Below are 18,852 nucleotides of genomic sequence, written 5' to 3' on the forward strand. Positions count from 1 at the left end.
ATAACTGTTATCCACGTCCTGCACATTCTATGGCCTCAGCTCCTGAACAGTTTTCCCACACAAACTCTCCTTCTTCTTGGGCTTTAAAGCATCTTTTCATTTCCATTTGTTCTTCAATTTTGCTTCTTCTTTTATGGACTTTTCAACTTCACTCCAATTCAGTCCTCCGGGTTGAATTTGAATATTTGATACATTAGTGAGACTTCTTCAATCGTGGGTTTCAATTTATAATTTTGCTTCAAAGAAGATGCATTTAGTGATTCCCATGCCCATATCTCTGATTATCAATAAATGATTCTACAATCTTCTTCTGCGAGTTTCAATTTCTCGCGGAAGATCATTGTTATCCCAGAGCTTTGCCCATGTAAGAGCAACGGCTTTGGCGTCACGACTTTCTCGAGAAAACGGAGAAAAAGAATTTTACTCAGTAAGAGATTCAGTTTTCGCGCTTGCGTTATCCCCAATGATGGGAGAAGCAAGAATTTGAGCATAAGTAGACGGGGCACGAGAAACTATGTAGCTAAACGAATTTCAAATGAACTGGAGGCCGCACAAGAAGAAGAATCATCTTCTTCTTCGTCACCGATTCAAATGGGTTCAAATTTTAGAGGCTTTCAAGAAGACCCACTCGTAGATAAACTTAGAACCCAACTGGGTGTGATTCACCCAATTCCTTCGCCTCCAATCAATCGAAACATAGCTGGGTTGTTTGTGTTCTTTTTCTTTGTTGGTGTCGCTTTTGATAAGCTATGGACTTCGAGGAAGAGAAACAGCAAAATGAGAAATGAGGACAAGCTACGCGGGGCATGGCCACAGGTGCCCACTAGCTTTTCTTTGTTTTTGGAGAAGGATTTGCAGAGGAAAGAGTCGGTGGAGTGGGTGAATATGGTGTTGGGGAAGTTGTGGAAGGTTTATAGAGGCGGAATCGAGAATTGGATAATTGGGTTGTTGCAGCCTGTTATTGATGACTTAAAGAAGCCTGATTATGTTGAGAGAGTTGAGATTAAGCAGTTTTCCTTGGGTGATGATCCATTGTCTGTCAGAAATGTTGAGCGTAGGACTTCGCGTCGCGTTAATGATTTGCAGTAAGTTTTCTGTCACTTTAATGCATTACTTATTTCATGATTGCTTTTGTAATTACATTATAACTTACAGCTGGAATATTATATCTAACAATTTTTTTGATTGCAAATGTAACAATAACAATCTTGTTTGATTCAGTTATCTGGTTATTGTTATAGAACTAACAATGTTAACATAAATCCATTTCTATGCGATTACTGCCTAATGATAGCATGAACTCAGAAGGTAGGTTTCTATTAGTTTTGAATTTTATTTTTTTTAACGGTAAGGTAGTCTTCAGTGGAAGATAAAAGGTTTTGATGGTCGAAATGTGTTTCAAGAATGAAGTCGAGGTTAGTTCTGCCCTCTGTCAGTTCAAAATAGGCACAACATAGCAACGGACTGAAGGGGTAGAAGATAAGAAGATAAAATAGGTTTATAACCATATGAACCTTCACGGTTCCTCACCAGAGAAATCAGTGCCTTATTTTTATTGTTTGAGTGCATAAGCTCCTTAGGATATTATGAAATTATAATCTCCTTAAGAACATCACTGGATTCGGTTCATGGTTCATGGGGATTTGTACATTGTTTTAGAAATTCTAGAATTATTTGATTCATTGGTTTAGGTTCTGCTAGCATGTTGATTTTTCTGTTAGATAGATGGTGATTTTGTGTGTGCGGAGTATTAATGCTGGTTCTCCCCTTCTATTTGTCTATAATGAAGGATATCATGCCAGTTATACAATTCTTTTTTTAAAAAAAAAAAAAAGAAAAGAAAATCATATTTTTCTTTGGAAGAAGTAGAGACATACCAATAGCTTCTAATATCTTATGGTCAAATTAAAAAAAAAAAAAAAATCACCTATGCAACATGAGGTGGTGATGTTACCATATGTTTGAAGGGTCATATCATTAAAGCTGTAAAAGTATCCAATCTCTATGTTATCTGACCCAGTTTGAACTGAATACGTAACAAAATTACTTTATTTAGTGGGTAAAGCAGATCTACATTATGGATGCAAATTCTAACTTATTAACATTATATCATAGTTTTTCTCCAATCTGATAATGTAATATGTTCTTGGCATACTCGTGCATAACATTCGTTGGAATATTCATATATTGAAAGTTCATTAATGTGGGTCCTTGATTCAAATATCATCTTTAACAAAAAGGAAAAGGAATGGCAGATGTCCACACTATATTTTTGTTGGATCCGGTTGCCATGTGTGATATATCAGATTATTGATTATTGACTAGGTCAGTTAAATCCTGATTTTCGTGGGTTAATGGATCAGATGCCCCCATCCAAAGTCAACTAGTAGATGATATTCAGGTCGGATTCACTTTGATCTGTTGACATGTATTAAGAAGTTGGAATGAGATTCTTTTCTGGAATGAAATATGCCATCAGTACAAAATAACTTGCTTGTTTTGGCATTTCTTTTGGGGCCTTTTTCTGGACTGTTGCATGCTAAAATTTCATCTTAGTGATGTAAATATGAAAAACTGATTTCCAGTTCTCGTTATGTTATCTAGGTACCAAATAGGCCTTCGTTACACTGGTGGTGCTCGCATGTTGTTAATGCTCTCACTAAAATTTGGCATTATACCAATTGCTGTGCCAGTTGGCGTCCGGGATTTTGACATTGATGGGGAGCTTTGGGTCAAACTGCGGTTGATACCCACAGAGCCTTGGGTGGGAGCTGTTTCTTGGGCTTTTGTTTCACTTCCCAAGATCAAGTTTGAATTGTCACCCTTCCGCTTGTTTAATTTAATGGGTATGACATATTTATTACCTATAAATATGCTACTTCTCACATTTTATGCATTCTGCAACAAATTTGCATGTTTGAGATGAGCTATTGAAACAAACTTACTGGTGAAGATAATATCACAAAACAATGAAGGGATAACTCGACTAGCAGGGGTTGCAACTCCTCTGCAGGAGAATTGGATGTTATCCCTTAATGTAATGTTCATGTTGTTAGGACAGCTAGAGGATGATAATAGTCGTTATATTTACACCGGAAAGCGATAAAATTGAAGTACTGCATAAATGACAACTGAACCTTCAGATTTTTTAGATCTCGTTCAGACATGATGTTGAAACATACAATGGCACTGCTAATGGGAACCAACTGAAGGATTTTTACATTAAAATCTCTCGAAGTGAGGAATACGTTGTCACTTTGTTGAAAGTTCTATTCCTATAAATATCTGAACTTTCTCCTTAAAAGCACATGGCACTTAATGCATAGAAAAGCATTTTGTCTGTTGGAATGCTACAACCTATTCTCAGAATTTTTTTTTTTTGGTTTCCCAATCTTAGGATTGAAATTTTGATACTGAAAGCATAAGATATTCTCTCCTTTCTAGTTAAAAAATAAAATAAGAAAATAGAGAAACGCTGTTCCTACTCTCTAGAGGACTCCGACATATTTCTTCTGTAAATATTCTGCTTCTGTTGCGTTATTGTAACTGAAGTAGTTGTCTGAGCCTAGCACTGGTTAATAGACAAAGTTTTGATATAGAATTTAAGTCTTGCTCATGATGTACTGAGTTCTGTATTGTCTAAAATTGTTATGCACATCATAAGGTATCCAAAGAACTATGCCGCCTCAAATACTTTTAAAACTGAAAAAAGCTTGTCCTATGTTCCAAGTAATTAGTTTAATATTCTCCTTCTTGTGTAAAGATTTTGTTTGATGGTGATCTATGGAAAGCATATCTAAAAGTAACATAGAACATGCTGAAGTTGTACAGCATCTTCATTCCTCTGAACCTGTCCATTTGTCTGATGATTTTCTCTAGGTCTTGTTTGCTTGGGAGATTTCATGAGCTGATTTCTCTTAAGGCAAAATTCAATTAGCTTAACATAAAACATATTTCATTTTTGTTGTTAAATTAGATATTGTTTGATATTATGTCTGTATGCTTAATGTGTTTTGGCCTTATTGTTCTATAAATTTCTTAAGATAAGTCTCTGAAGTTTAAGGATATTGATACATGTTCTTTTATCTCGTTCATGGATGCATTGGGCCATACCAGCAATTCCTGTACTCTCAATGTAAGTGGACTTATTTCTTATTGTTATTATTAGTTGATTAATATAACTTTCTTGAACGAGATTAATTTCGTATATACACACCACACATTTTTAACTTAATACTTGACTGCATTTTCTAGGTTTTTGAAAAAACTTCTGACTGAGGATTTGCCTCGATTATTTGTACGTCCAAAGAAGATTGTTTTAGATTTTCAGAAAGGAAAAGCAGTTGGACCTGTTGCAAATGATTTAAAATCTGGCGAGCAAGACAGGAATGAGGATTTTGTTGGAGAGCTATCAGTGACACTTGTAGATGCTCGGAAACTTTTTTATATTTATGGTAACAATACTTTAACTGTGTGGTTTTGAATTGGCTATAGAATTCATTTCTTTTCTATAGGTCTGCACATTGACTACTTTTGAGTGTTGACTGCAATTCTAAGAAGTTAACGTACCAGAGAATATGTTGGAAAAGTTTCTTGCCAGTGAAAATTTAAGTAGGTGACACTTTTTCATACAATGGCAATTTCTGGTTTCTTAAATTTGAGAAGTGATTTTGTATATCATCATTAGTATGTATACAAATATTTTTATATAAACATAAGGCGTAAATCCATGTGGTAAATTATAAACAGACACAAATGTTGACCCCGTTTTAGGTATTGGGAACTTCAGACGTGTAGTGTTTCCGTTCAATAATTACATGAAAACACGATATGTCACACGTTTCAATAAACTTAAGTGAATGTATAATTTGGTTTTTTATGCTCCCTGTCTTCCATACATTTAGTTACTGGTCCCTTTTTTTTTTCGTATCAGGCAAGCCAGATCCATATGTTGTCCTAAGCTTGGGGGATCAAATTATACGCAGTAAAAAGAATAGTCAAACCACCGTCTTTGGGCCGCCTGGTGAGCCAATTTGGAATCAGGTGATTGCCTTCATCTGTGTATTTCATGGAGTCTAAATCTTCAATACTCATTATATGGCAAAAGGATATATATTTTCCACCCAAAGCTGTAAGACCTCCTTTGTTAATTAATAACTGTCTTTTGGCAGGACTTTCATTTGCTCGTAGCAAATCCTAGAAAGCAAAAGTTATACATCCAAGTGAAAGATTCTTTTGGTTTTGCAGATATATCCATTGGTAGAGGAGAGGTAAAATATCTCTTATATGGATATCGTTGTTTTTATGTATAAATCAAGTCAACCCTTCACGTTTTTATTGAAAGTGCTTTCATGGCTTGACTATGTGACCTACACGGTTCTGGTTGGTAAACCTTTTACTCTTATATACCTTCATACATGTTTTCTCAATGCTATACAATTGCAGGTTGATTTGGGCTCTCTAAAAGACACTGTACCAACAGACAGAATTGTGGAATTGCTAGGAGGTTGGGGATTGTTCAAAAATGGTTTTACTGGAGAGTTACTGCTTCGACTTACTTATAAAGCATACGTTGAGGATGAAGAAGATGACACAACTATGGCAGAATCCATTGATACTGATGCTTCTGATGATGAGTTTACTGATTACGATGAAACAGATAGTTCTTATGAGCGGGGGCAAACGGATTCTTCAAATGAAAGGGATAAAGATTTTATGGATGTTCTGGCAGCTTTGCTCGTGAGTGAGGAATTTCAGGGAATAGTTTCATCTGAAACTGGATATAACAAAATTTTCGATGATGTCTCTAGTACAGGGTCTACTGGATTGAGATCTCGTGGTCTTAGAGCTGAATCATCACCCTCAGATTCTGATGGGCCTTCTGCAGGTGAGTTTCGCTCTTTTTTTAAAAAAAAAATTCTGTTCTTTGTGTTCAGTAGTATGCTAGTAAGATTAAACGAAAACATGTGGATTGCAGGATCAACCTTAGTTTGGTTTGCTGTAATCACAATTATACTAGTACTGATTGCTATCAATATGGGGGGCTCAAGTTTCTTCAACCCATAGAAATGCTACGGCAGAGCTTGCAAGGAACTACCTCGATCCATCATGCAAATTCGTATATATAGACTATATAGTCACTAGCAGAGGAAGGCATTGTTGGCGGCAAATTTTGGCTTTCATTTTATCCTAGCCATTAAAGTTGTACTGAATCATAGATTATATCCATTATTGAATCATTTTAAACTCTTTTTCTTTTTCTTTTTTCCCCATTTTTTTCAGCTAAAAAACGCTGGAGAGTTCTGGTGGTTTAGGCCCAAATTCTGCTAGATTTTCAAAGATGTATTTTTATCATTCTTATTAGTTGATTGACATTTAAAACTGGTAATTAATTAATTAACGTCGGCTTTTCAAATTCTGGATGCTTGGGGATTGTAAAGCCTCTTATCTTTTTTTTTTTTTCTTTTAATAAATAAATGAACAACATTAACTGATATGCATACAAAAAGTAGCATTAAAAAAATAGCACTTGTCACTAGAAGACCTTAAAAAAAAGAAATTATAGGACGAAAAAATTCACCGCAAGACAATAATTTTTTTTTTTGTACTAAATTTTATATTATTTTCGATAAAAATAGCTTTATTCATAAACGAATAAGAGTTTTTGCTGTTTGAGGATAGGGAATATTGATTGTAGGTAATTTTTAGATAATTTATTTTTTAAAATTGGACCATTCGGTATATATATATATATATATATATATAGTTCTACACATATATTTCAATTTAAAATTTACTGAGATTTTAGATACATAAACACTTTAATGCTGCTCAGAAGTATGTCAAACATTAATTAAAAGGTTGTGGCTATGTTAGAGTGGTTCTAAGGTAGAGCGTGAATCACAACCACACATGTAAAATGATAAAAAAAAAAAAAACGTTATAATTTTAAGGAAAATTATCATTCGTATACTTTATATTTGCTCTGTTATCAAAAATACTACAATACTTTGAGGGTGTATCAATCGTCCACCCTAAGTTGACAAACCGTATCAGCCAACCACCAAACCGTTAGTTACCGTTTAAATATGATAACGTCAGAAAGATAATTTGGTCTTTTCATATAATACAAATGATAATTTAAGGGTATATAAGTGATAAAAAGAGAATTTAAGGGTAAAATTATCAATTCACTATAATTCTGTTACTTTTCAAACGGCAATTAACGGTTTGATAGTCGGTTAATACATTTCGTCAACTTATGGTGAACGATTGATACACCCTCAAAGTGTTGTAGTATTTTTTATAACAGAGTAAATATAAGGTATACGAATGATAATTTTCTTAATTTTAATTGTATGGTTATTAAAGAGTCTTCTACTATAAAGTAGTTCTAACATAACCGGACCCTAATTAAAATACATACTTCCACAAATAAATAAATAATCGGGCAAAACATGTCCATAACCCACAATTTTTTGAAGAAGAGATTTGATTTTGAGGCCGTGGGTTACCAGTGAGCAACTAGGCTCAAACCCAATAGCCGACAGTCTCTCTGACTTTACCATTTGGACATTTGGGCCCCTTTCCAGATTGACAATGAATGGGGGTGTCCTATGCAAACAAACAAGAAAAGATTGTCAGCACTTAGCTATCATGTTGTTGGTCGCTGTGTGAGAGCAATTAAAGTATGTGAATGCAAAGATTTTTGGACCAGAACCCGCGACATGTATAATCCGGTAACAGAATATCTGATGTGAGAGGTGAGCGACAGACAATTCACAACCCCCAAAAAAAAACAAAAAACAATTTATAACAATAATTACTTGGACAAAGACATTGATAGCCCATCTAGCCAACTGGAAAATGATTTCATACAATAACTCAGTTTTGTTTTCCTTATATATATAGTCATCCGTTAGTAGGGGTGTCCTCAATTTTTTTTTTTTTTACTCGGACATGTTGTTAAGGTATAATAATTAATAGAGTCAGTGCACATTAGGGATGGTAAAACCTCGGACCGAATTCGGGTATTGCAATGACCGGATCTTGCCCGGATGCAACCGATTCGGGTCCGAGTTCGAGCCGAGTTTTAATTCAGGTACCCAAATTTTATATTTTTTAATATTATATGTGTATATTTTTTTTTATTTTTTGTAATTTTATAAGTTTTAAATTTATTTCAATAAAGTTTGACATGAAAATATAAACTTTAAGTGTTTAAAACTTTATATATGTATAATAATTGAGTCAAATAAATATAAATATTTAAAATAATATATATTTTATAATATTTTTTTAATAAAATTCGGGTTCCAGGTTTATCAAGTGATGTCCAAGACCAGCCCGACTTCATACCCGGACCGGGTAATACCCGGCCCACAATGCCTGGGTACGGTCCGGGTCCGGACCGGACGGATATTTTTGCCACCTCTAGTGCACATACGGTCCGGACCGGACGGATATTTTTGCCACCTCTAGTGCACATACATTAGTAAAATACACAGTTTTATAGTACATTAAAAAATAATTTTATTAAATTGTATGACATTAAAAAAAATGAGAGCTTATGTACCTAAAAATTATATATATATATTTAGTATTGGAAAATTTTTTAAATGAATCTATTTAGCATATCTGCATTTCTTATAATTTTTTTTTCTTAGGAAGAAGATTTAATAGATAACATTGCTCTTGTTATTCTAAGCAATCCTATCATATATTAGGCCAAATTATTCATTGAATCATTTACGTAATAATTTGCAAGTAATTTAATTAATGTACTATTTGTTCTTGCAAGCTAAATATAGTCTAAACTCTTATAATATATATATATATATATATATATATAGTCTAAATTGTTCCCAAGGAATTCAAACAATTTATATATTTTGGCAGGGGTTTGGTTACAGAACATGGATACTGTTACATAAGTGAAAATTAATAAATACAATCATCTAATGATATTCAGACTATAGATTATGATACTCATAAGATACTGTATGTGGTTACAGACATTTGCACTCGAAATTAAAAAAAAATGAAAGGAAAAGCTTAAACTTATTTTTTTTAAGGAAAAAAAAAAAAACAACATAAATGGTGCGAAAAATTAAGAGGCTTTGGAGCTAAGGTGTTGTCGGCATTTGGTATGATTTGCATACGGCCAGTGAGAAAGACAAGCGGCTGCGGCTTCAGTAATTAAAAAACCAACGTAATGAATAATTTGCGCCTTTTCAAAATCCCCATGTTGGCGAAAATCCCTAAATTTAAACTTTGTATTTGCTAATTCGTCTTATCTTGCCTCCCCTGCCTAAATTCCTTATTTGAATTTTTTTTTCATTTGTACGATTTTTAATTTGAGTAATGATACAACTATAAACTCTTGTATAAATTTATTTTGTACAAACTGTAGTGACATGATAAGATTGGTTGAATTAAATATCACTTGGCCCACATGATTTGTTTTTATTAATTTATATTTTCATTCAACTAATGAATTAATGTCACGTCAGTTTGTACAAAATAAGTTTGTACAAGAGTTTGTGGCTGTATCATTATCTTCTAATTTTTCACTGGATTTATTGCATCACACTTTCGTGAATTTCTTCAGTATATTTGATGTATCATCTCATCTATATTGTAATTAAATCATATTTATTTATAAATGTGCACAATTTAAAGCCAAAATTTTGTAACCCAGTTTGTTGTTATAATAACATTTTTTATTTGCAAATTCGACAAATAAGTAGGCAATTGTGTTAAAATAAAATACATATCTCTCTCTTGTATGTGTTTTTGAGAATTAAATTTCCTTAATTCCTTAATTTAGAAGTCGGTTTTTACTTCCTTAAATTTTTTTTGGATTGAATTAAATTACATCTTGAAAAAAGAAAAAAAAAAGTTATGTTAATCATTTCATTCATATGAATAAATCAAACTGGTGAAAATTTTAAATGATAATATTAAATATAAAAATTAAATTCAGAGACCCAACCCATAATTGTAATTGCTTAAAATTAATTCAAATTAAATATTTATCTCTTTCACATAAAAATGCACCACTAATATTATACATTCCAACATTTAAGTTTAAGATAAAATCTCAAATGACGTATCATTCCATCAAAAATAATAAATAAATAACAAATATTATTAATACTGCCGTACTGTCCCGTTCGAGTGATGTGAAGTGAGAAGGCCCCAAACAAAAATAAATAATTAAAACGATCTGTGCGTGTGGTCATGATGAAGGCCATCTGCACAGCTAGGGGTGGCTCTAGCTCTCAACACAATTATTCCCTTTATTTATTCAAAAATTCTGATCTTTATTTATTTAACTTTTTCACATAACATATATTTGGTCCCCAGATCCCAATAACTTTATTTCTAATATATAAAAAATTCCCATTACCCAACATTTGATCGTTGAGTAAGTAGTATGTCGCCGCTGGCTCTTTGGTCGAAGTGGTTTGGCTGCTGCCAAGCAGCTCAAGCCTTGGTACAAATATTCTAGGGGTTAAATATTTATAAATTTATTTTTTTATAAAATATAAGTAGAGTATGGATATTTTTTTTTTTGTGAAGATTATTTTTTTGGACATATATTTTATATTTGATGTGTAATCAGTATTTAAAAAAAATAATATGTCATTTATTTCTCCTTCAATCAAGTGAGTTTTTTTATAAAGTAAAACTTTATAAGTTTTGAAAATTGACACGATTTCATCAAATAAATCAATAACAAAAAAATTAATTAAGTATATTTTATGGAAAATGTAGTTCGAAATCGATTATCCTTTATTTAATGTAAAATTAATTTTTTTTAAATAAAAAAATCTAAAATCAAAACCATATTTCTGAATAGATATCCAAATAATAATAATAATAATAATTTTGATTGGATTTATTATCGTCATTATTATTTCTCATTGTAATTTACAGAAGACCCTGAGGAAATAATGGTCATTACAATATTCCGAAATAGCGACCAGCAGGAAAATCTTTATGGTGTGCCCCACGTGATCTGGCACGTACTGTATAAATTTATTTTCAGCTTCTGATTTTGACCACTGTTAGTGTTAGGTATCTTGTCTCCTCATTTTTGTTTTTATTTAAATTTATATTTTCTCTAGAATCTAGATGCCCATACGGGAACAGTTGAGAATGTTGTTTGACTTTCTTGCCCCGCTGCTTATCTACAAATTCTTAATTCCTGGTGAGAACAGTTTATTTACATTTAAAATTAAGGCAGTTACTTTGCTTACGTTCCTTGTTACATAGTTACAATACTAAGTGGTTTATAATATATTTAGAGCCAAAATTTGAGCTGTATTGATTAAAGGTTGGTCTCTAATTAATACAAAAAAAGTATATTTATTAAAAGTTAAAATTGCCAAATTTACTTACAGTGATGATAATACAAAACACTTTCATTATATTTTCTAATCCCTATCCCATGTTATAAATTGTCTACTTCTATTTGATTTTAAGTACGATTTTCATGCTTTGTAGTAATATTCCAAAATTTATAAATTTTTTGGTGCCTTGATCAAGAGAATGGATATGAAATTTGAATTCCCGAAACGCAAATCTTTGGAAAAATTGTCAGCCCTTCAATCCAATATTAATTTTAAAAGATTAAGATCGTGTTATGTATCTAAACTCATATGCACCTCATTGCACTAAATTTAACATAAATTAATTTGCTAATTCAACCACCTTGATGAAAGATCTAATAGAGGTCTTTAATTTGAATTCATTTATAGCCATTGATAATGTTGAATCTAACATTCCATAATGCGTCACAATGGTTGTAATTTTAGACCCTTGAATTATATTAGTAAAGTTCATCTAAAGTTTATGGTTACAGACTCACCAAAGTTATCATGTAAATGTCCACACTTGATCAAATTAGAATTTGCCTATATAAAGAAAAGAGAGCTCACAAATGAAGGTGCAGAGTTTAGATGTAAGTTTTGTAGAGAATTTTGGTGTAAATCTAGAGTAAATTTTAGGGCGAAAAAATGTAGTTAATAAGAATAGATTTTTCTCCTCTCTTTTGTTTTCAAATTCTTTGTATTGTGTAATTAAAAAAGAAAATCTTGGTATTGTCCTTTCACACATTTTATTAAATAAAAAGAGTGTTTTTCTTACCAATATGAGTGGCTAATTTTCTAAACTTAGGTGAACAACAAATCTCGATGATTTGAATTGTTGATTTAATTACTCTCTCAAATGAATTTAAAGTTTATTGTTTTTACTTACATGTTTGTATGTTATGCTTTTTATCAGTTATTTTCATTCCATATTTATTTGTAAACTTAGAATCCCTTGGATAGATGTGAGAGGTTAAACCTAATGTCGATAGATTAGTGTGTTAGTAAGAATACTCTAATATGATTGTGGCATATATATTATGTACTTAACCCTCATATTTATTCATAGAATGGTTAATTAAGAACTAAGTCACAATATATCCAAACTAGTAAATAACACAAAATATAAATATAAAAGAGTATTATATCCATGACTTGAATACAAGAGTGGATCTTATAATTTTAGCACTTGTTTGATTTAGATTATTTCTTCATATATTTTTTTTCAATTATTTTCATTTAATAATTGTCTATTAGATTTTTAATTTCCACGTGGCTTGAGTCGTTAGACCCTCGACTCATCGGGTTATACTATGACTAATTATTTTTATATTTGAGAGCAATCGACCACTTTTGAGTCATGTAAACTTTTGACTTTGTTGTTAGGAGTTTTCTAAATTTGGTGTCAATTTCTTTTTTTTTTTTTTTTTTTGCTTTTCTAACATAGATATTTATAAATGTGATGAAGTTATTAGCGTTATCATCACTGTAAGTGAAAAATGACTATTTTATTATGTATTAAATATACACTTTTTAGTGTTAATGACACAATATTTTTTTAATGTAATATAAATTAATAGTTATGGCTACTTTAGAGCTGCTCTAAGGTAGAGCATGAATCACAATTACACTCATAAAGTGATAAATAATAATAAAAAATTATTATAAATTTAATTATGTGGTTATGAAAGAATATTATATTTTAAAACGGTTCTAACATACCTACACCCTAAATTAATTCATAATGTTTCATGTTAGTAAAAAAAAATGTCTAAAGAATTCAGACGATACAATCAAGGACTATGAAAGCATAAGACACTTGATTGGTTAATTTTAAAAAATTCAAAAATTCAAAATTTTAATATTTTTTTTTAAAAAGGGGGTGGTATACGCGTATAAGTAACGGAGAAAATGACCTCGTCATCATTACAATCGGGAGCCTCAAGTCTAAAGAGCGGCACTCTCCACATCAAAAGTCATGATTAGCGTCACTTAACTCAAACCAACTTTCCTAATCTTTCAGCGTCTCATTAATTAATTAATTAATTAATTAATCAAATCTAAATAATACAATGTATTAGAAAAGAAATCTAAAATAAAACAATAATTTACAAAATAATAATAAGATATGCTGTCGCGTTGTCACATGGACGCCAGTGTGCGCCAGCGAATCTCATCGCCGTGTGGGTGCAGAATGTCGTGTGTGTGGGCTGCGCGATCAATCTTCGATTTCTCCAATATTCATTTGTTTTTTTTACGAATACATTATAAATTAATTAATGATGAAATAAATCAATAATCATCAATTAAATATCTGATTTGCTACAAACGGTTAAGAATTGATGACCATACCCACCTGACACGTCAACAATCACTCTTTGTTTGAGTTATTTTATTTTATTCCATTTTATTTTATTTTGAAAAGACGCCTTGTGAAATTAACAACACACATTACAATTTACACACACTCGCACTCTACACTCTCTCAGTCATATATATACATTGTATATTCATCGCTTGAGTACTCGAACGCTTCATTAACTCGCAGCTTTTCAGCTTCTCTCTTGTAGGTTCTCTCTCTATCTCTGAGATTTTAGAAACATTTCTGTTTGGATGCCGAGAAAAAATGCAATTTTATGTTCTTTTGCAGTGTTTTGTTTTTGCTTTTTTCTTTTTTTGGTCGCCGCGTTTTAGCAAAATGCTACTCGGAAACGATGAAGATAATGTTAAAAATGGGAAAATTGGTCTCGACTTTAAAAACGCTTACTGTTTTTGAACCGTTCGTGTATAATTTTTTTAGTTCCTTTTTTTTATTTTGTTAATTTTAGTTTCTTACAGCCACAGATCTTGATCTATATCTGGCTTTTTTTTTTAATTTTATTTTATTTTTGGATGAACTTTTTGAATTTTAATTTGGAGTGTTAGAGTCCTTGTTTGAAGATGTAAAAGCAGAGAATGACTTGTTTTCTGCGTAGCTTATACTGCATGTGTTATTTCTCGTGGCGATTTTTCTATTTCATCGCAATTCAGTATAGTTTAAATTTCATGCAAGAGCGTTGCTCTTTAAAGCCACTCAATACGTTGTTCCTTTATTATTATTATTATTATTATTAATCTTGTGGCTACATCTGGACGATGCTCCAAGTCATTTTATAGTACATCGATTCTTGCTCATATTCTGTGCGAGATTTGGGCTAAAGCTATTGTGTTTTTGCTGTCATATTATTTTTGCTGTTCTTGTTATAAAACTTTTAGCATTCATGTACGAATCTGAAATGTTACTTTTAAATATAGCAAGTATCAGACTTATGCGGTTTTTTACTTTGATTATTATTACAGCATCATTATGTTGCATGATTCAAAGGGGCCCTGGGCTCTTCATGCGTGTGCCTTTAGTATTTTTGGTTTCAGTTTTTTGGTGATGCATTATTGTAAAATTGTTTAGATCAATTATGGACGACCTTTTCATTTAGTTCCCCTATTGAGCATGTTAGGTAATACTCATGTTGAAATTTGGTGTATGTGTGTTTGGCGATTTTGACTTGAGGATCTATCAAGTTATGTAACCATTTTGCTAGTTATATCTTCTAAAGTTTTGCGTTTCCCCACCTTAATTTACAAGCATTACATTTCACTTTTCTTGAATACCTTGTAACTAGACATACAGTTTTGTGTTTCCCGAGCAGACTTGATTTGTTTTCTAATTACACTCTTTGTTCTCTATGTTGAAGTGTGTTTACTTCCTACCATGTCGGATCTTGAGGCACCGCTGCGCCCAAAAAGGAAAAAGGGAATTGTGGACTTTCTTGTCCAGTTCCGATGGATCCTCGTTGTTTTTGTTGTCCTCCCCATCTCTGTCACCATTTACTTCCTCATATATCTTGGAGATGTCAAATCTGATATGAAGTCCTACAAGAAGCGTCAAAAGGAGCATGATGAAAATGTCAAGAAAGTTGTTAAACGGCTGAAAGAGAGGAATCCATCAAAGGATGGTCTTGTCTGCACAGCTCGTAAACCCTGGATCGCAGTTGGAATGAGGAATGTGGACTACAAGCGAGCGCGGCATTTTGAAGTTGACTTATCAGCTTTTCGTAACATCCTTGACATTGACAAAGATAGAATGATTGCAAAAGTTGAGCCTCTTGTCAACATGGGGCAAATCAGCAGAGCTACATGCCCAATGAACCTTTCCCTTGCAGTGGTTGCAGAGCTTGATGATCTTACTGTTGGTGGCCTTATCAATGGCTATGGAATTGAAGGAAGTTCTCACATCTATGGCCTATTTTCTGATACTGTTGTTGCATATGAGATTGTTCTGGCAGATGGCCAAGTTGTCAGAGCCACCAAGGACAATGAGTATAAAGATCTTTTCTATGCAATTCCATGGTCTCAGGGGACACTAGGGCTTCTTGTCTCGGCTGAGATCAAGCTTATACCCATTAAGGAATACATGAAGCTGACTTACAAACCTGTAGTGAGTAATCTAAGAGAGATTGCACAGGCCTATGCAGACTCTTTTGCTCCAAGAGATGGGGATCAGGACAATCAAGCTAAGGTTCCAGACTTCGTAGAAGGCATGATTTACACTTCAACAGAAGCTGTATTTATGACAGGGAGATATGCCTCAAAAGAAGAGGCCAAGAAAAAGGGAAATGTAATTAACAGCGTCGGTTGGTGGTTTAAACCATGGTTCTATCAGCATGCAGCCACAGCTCTTAAGAGAGGGGAGTTCACAGAGTACATACCCACAAGAGAGTATTACCACAGGCACACAAGGTCTTTGTACTGGGAGGGAAAACTCATCCTACCATTTGGAGATCAATTTTGGTTCAGGTTTCTCTTCGGCTGGATGATGCCACCCAAGGTTTCTTTGCTTAAGGCTACTCAAGGTGAAGCCATCAGAAACTACTACCATCAGAATCATGTCATCCAGGACATGCTTGTTCCTCTCTACAAGGTTGGAGATGCCCTGGAGTGGCAACACCTTGAGATGGAGGTAAACATGTCTTTTTCTGCTCCCGCATTCAATTACTCTTTTTCTTTTTAATCTTCTTTGCTTGCTTTCTTTTTGGCGTAATTTTAGTTGCATTAATATTCTATTGAAATTTGTGTTGGTTTGAATGTGAAATGAAGTCAACCAATTGTCATTGCTACTTTCCCTGAAGATTGCAACAAGTGAAACAAGTTTTATTTTCCCTGAAAAACAAGATTGTCTAATGCTTGGAGGTAATAGAAACACATGAACAGGTGCTTGAAACCATATCTGAAGCAGGATATGATTTCAACACGAAGTCATACAGAATATGATTAACTTAGAGTCAATTTAAGAAATCAAGGGTTTTTCCTTTAATTTTTTATTATAAATGTTAAAGCAAATGATAGCTGTCCTTTGGGTCTGTTTGGAGCATTCTAGGAGGTTTTTTGTAGATGGACTACAGCTGAAGGATCAGAAGTGGCAAAGAAAGACCTTAATATGTAGAGGTAAATATAAAAGAGGGTAAACATAGTCATTGCACCTAGTAGTTTTGGCAATCGAAATATCCTGACATCAAATTGTAGGCTGAAAACTTTTCTTCATATTCTTTGTTTCAAAGTAAAAGTTGTCTTTTTGTCGACTTTTTGAACTTGGATGGCCAAGCGAACATGGTTTATTTGGTGGTCAGTTATGTCTTTTTTTTTTTTTTTGAAAATATTTTATGTTTGTTGGGTGTGCTCAGAAGCAGCTTCTGTATTATTAAAGCTTTTGTAAGTCTCTACTGAGTTGCTAACTGAATATGCAGTGTCTGTGATCCCTAATTGGAGTTGGACAATATAGGTTCTAAAAGATTGTTGGCCTTGTGCCCAAATTGGGAACGCTAGTGTTACTAGTTGTGGTCCCACAGTTTTTTATTATTATCATCAAGGACTCTAGTTGGTTGATATAATTAGCATTTCCCTTCCTAATTCTTCAGGTATACCCACTTTGGCTCTGTCCACATCGGCTGTACAAGCTTCCATACAAAACTATGGTGTATCCTGAGCCAGGCTTTGAGCACCATCGCAGACAGGGAGACACTTCTTACGCTCAGATGTATACAGATGTTGGGGTCTACTATGCACCAGGTCCTATCTTGAGGGGTGAAGTATTTGATGGTGCAGAAGCAGTTCGTAAAATGGAGCAGTGGCTGATTGAGAATGGTGGGTTTCAGCCACAGTATGCAGTGTCTGAACTGAGTGAAAAGAACTTTTGGAGGATGTTTGATGCCGATCTGTATGAGAAATGCAGGAAAAAGTATAAAGCTGTGGGAACCTTCATGAGCGTGTACTACAAGTCCAAGAAAGGAAGGAAGACCGAAAAGGAGGTGCAAGAAGCCGAACAAGCCCAACTTGAGCCTGCTTATGCAGAGGTTGACCAGCCCATTGACTGATTTAAAACCGATCTTGGATTAATTGGTAGGATTTCTTGCTTTCCCCACCTTTTCTTGTCTGTGTTTGTCTGTGTTATCCTTTGGATTGTAGTTTTTCCATTCATATGGTATCTACTGCCATTATTGAGTGTGTCGAGTTTCTTAACAGATTAGCGTAAGACTATTTGGATGGTTTTATGACTTTGGACAATGATTTAGGCTTAAGACTGGAATGTTTTATGGCTGCTCTCTCTCACTCATAATTTTAGTGCCTATATTTCGCTAATGACATGGTCTGGTATCCGGCTTTTGGCTAATCAATTCTAATAACCAAAATAATTTTGTTGGGAGATGACCAGGCTGAGTTTTTGCCATTTTCTTGTCCATTAGTTTGGAAACTGAGCATCAAACGGAGGGCATTAGCTTTGCCTTTTGCAGCGTCCTATTGATATTTTTATTCACGATATTATGTGCAATGATCACAATACAATACAATCAAAGCAATTTGAGCATTTGATCATGGGTGATGCATTAAACTTCAAGTTTTAAAATTTAAATGAAGACCAAGCTTGAAACCTCTAAATACATTTTTATATGCAATTGCAACTACTTTTTGTTGAAATTTGATGATACATGCATTGTTTAAAGCTGAAACTTGATTAGTGGTGGTCTCTTGGCCATGGCTCCTTGGACTCGCTACAGCGCTTGAAAAATGAGTGAAAGCCCTCTTGTTTGTCTAAAGTAGGCATTATCCCTCGTGTGTTCCTCGTCATAACTTCAGCGGCAAGACAAAAATCTTGGAGGGTAATTCCGTCTTTTGGCTGCGAGTGACAAAAATGCAAGACAAAATTCTAAATAAAAAGCCTATATTCTATTTTATGGGTTACCTATACCGAGACCCATCCTTGAGCTTCTTGCCTCCTCAGTCCAAGCTAATATATTTCCAAATGAAAGGTAAAAAAAGAAAAAGAAAACTTCATTTAAATTTAAATATGAACTATAAAAAGAATCAACTCTTCAATGACAATATGAATGAATCCCATATTATTGATTTTGGAAGCTTTCGAACACATTATTATTCATTCTGCAAA

The 18,852-nt window shown here is 33.3% G+C and overlaps 2 protein-coding genes across 3 annotated transcripts; both read left to right on the top strand.

Annotated features, from left to right (window-relative positions):
- The first annotated feature begins 15 nt into the window (after positions 1–15).
- Positions 16–6,260, top strand: LOC102618546 (tricalbin-3). The gene is made up of 8 exons (XM_006484589.4): positions 16–1,085; positions 2,605–2,846; positions 4,117–4,135; positions 4,255–4,454; positions 4,934–5,043; positions 5,172–5,270; positions 5,446–5,887; positions 5,978–6,260. Exons 1-8 carry the CDS (start codon positions 292–294, stop codon positions 6,064–6,066), a joined length of 1,995 nt encoding a protein of 664 aa, XP_006484652.1. The 5' UTR covers positions 16–291; the 3' UTR covers positions 6,067–6,260.
- A 7,520-nt stretch (positions 6,261–13,780) lies between these two features.
- On the top strand, positions 13,781–18,047 carry LOC102618829 (delta(24)-sterol reductase). 2 transcript variants are annotated; one of them, XM_006484591.4, is made up of 3 exons: positions 13,781–13,941; positions 15,107–16,371; positions 17,327–18,047. In XM_006484591.4, exons 2-3 carry the CDS (start codon positions 15,124–15,126, stop codon positions 17,780–17,782), a joined length of 1,704 nt encoding a protein of 567 aa, XP_006484654.1. In that variant the 5' UTR covers positions 13,781–13,941; positions 15,107–15,123; the 3' UTR covers positions 17,783–18,047. The 2 variants fall into 2 exon arrangements, with proteins under 2 accessions (XP_006484654.1, XP_006484653.1); XM_006484590.4 differs by having other exon boundaries at positions 13,794–13,945.
- The last annotated feature ends 805 nt before the right edge of the window (positions 18,048–18,852 follow it).

The sequence above is a fragment of the Citrus sinensis genome, chromosome 4, assembly GCF_022201045.2.
Source record: "Citrus sinensis cultivar Valencia sweet orange chromosome 4, DVS_A1.0, whole genome shotgun sequence".
NCBI lineage: Eukaryota > Viridiplantae > Streptophyta > Magnoliopsida > Sapindales > Rutaceae > Citrus > Citrus sinensis.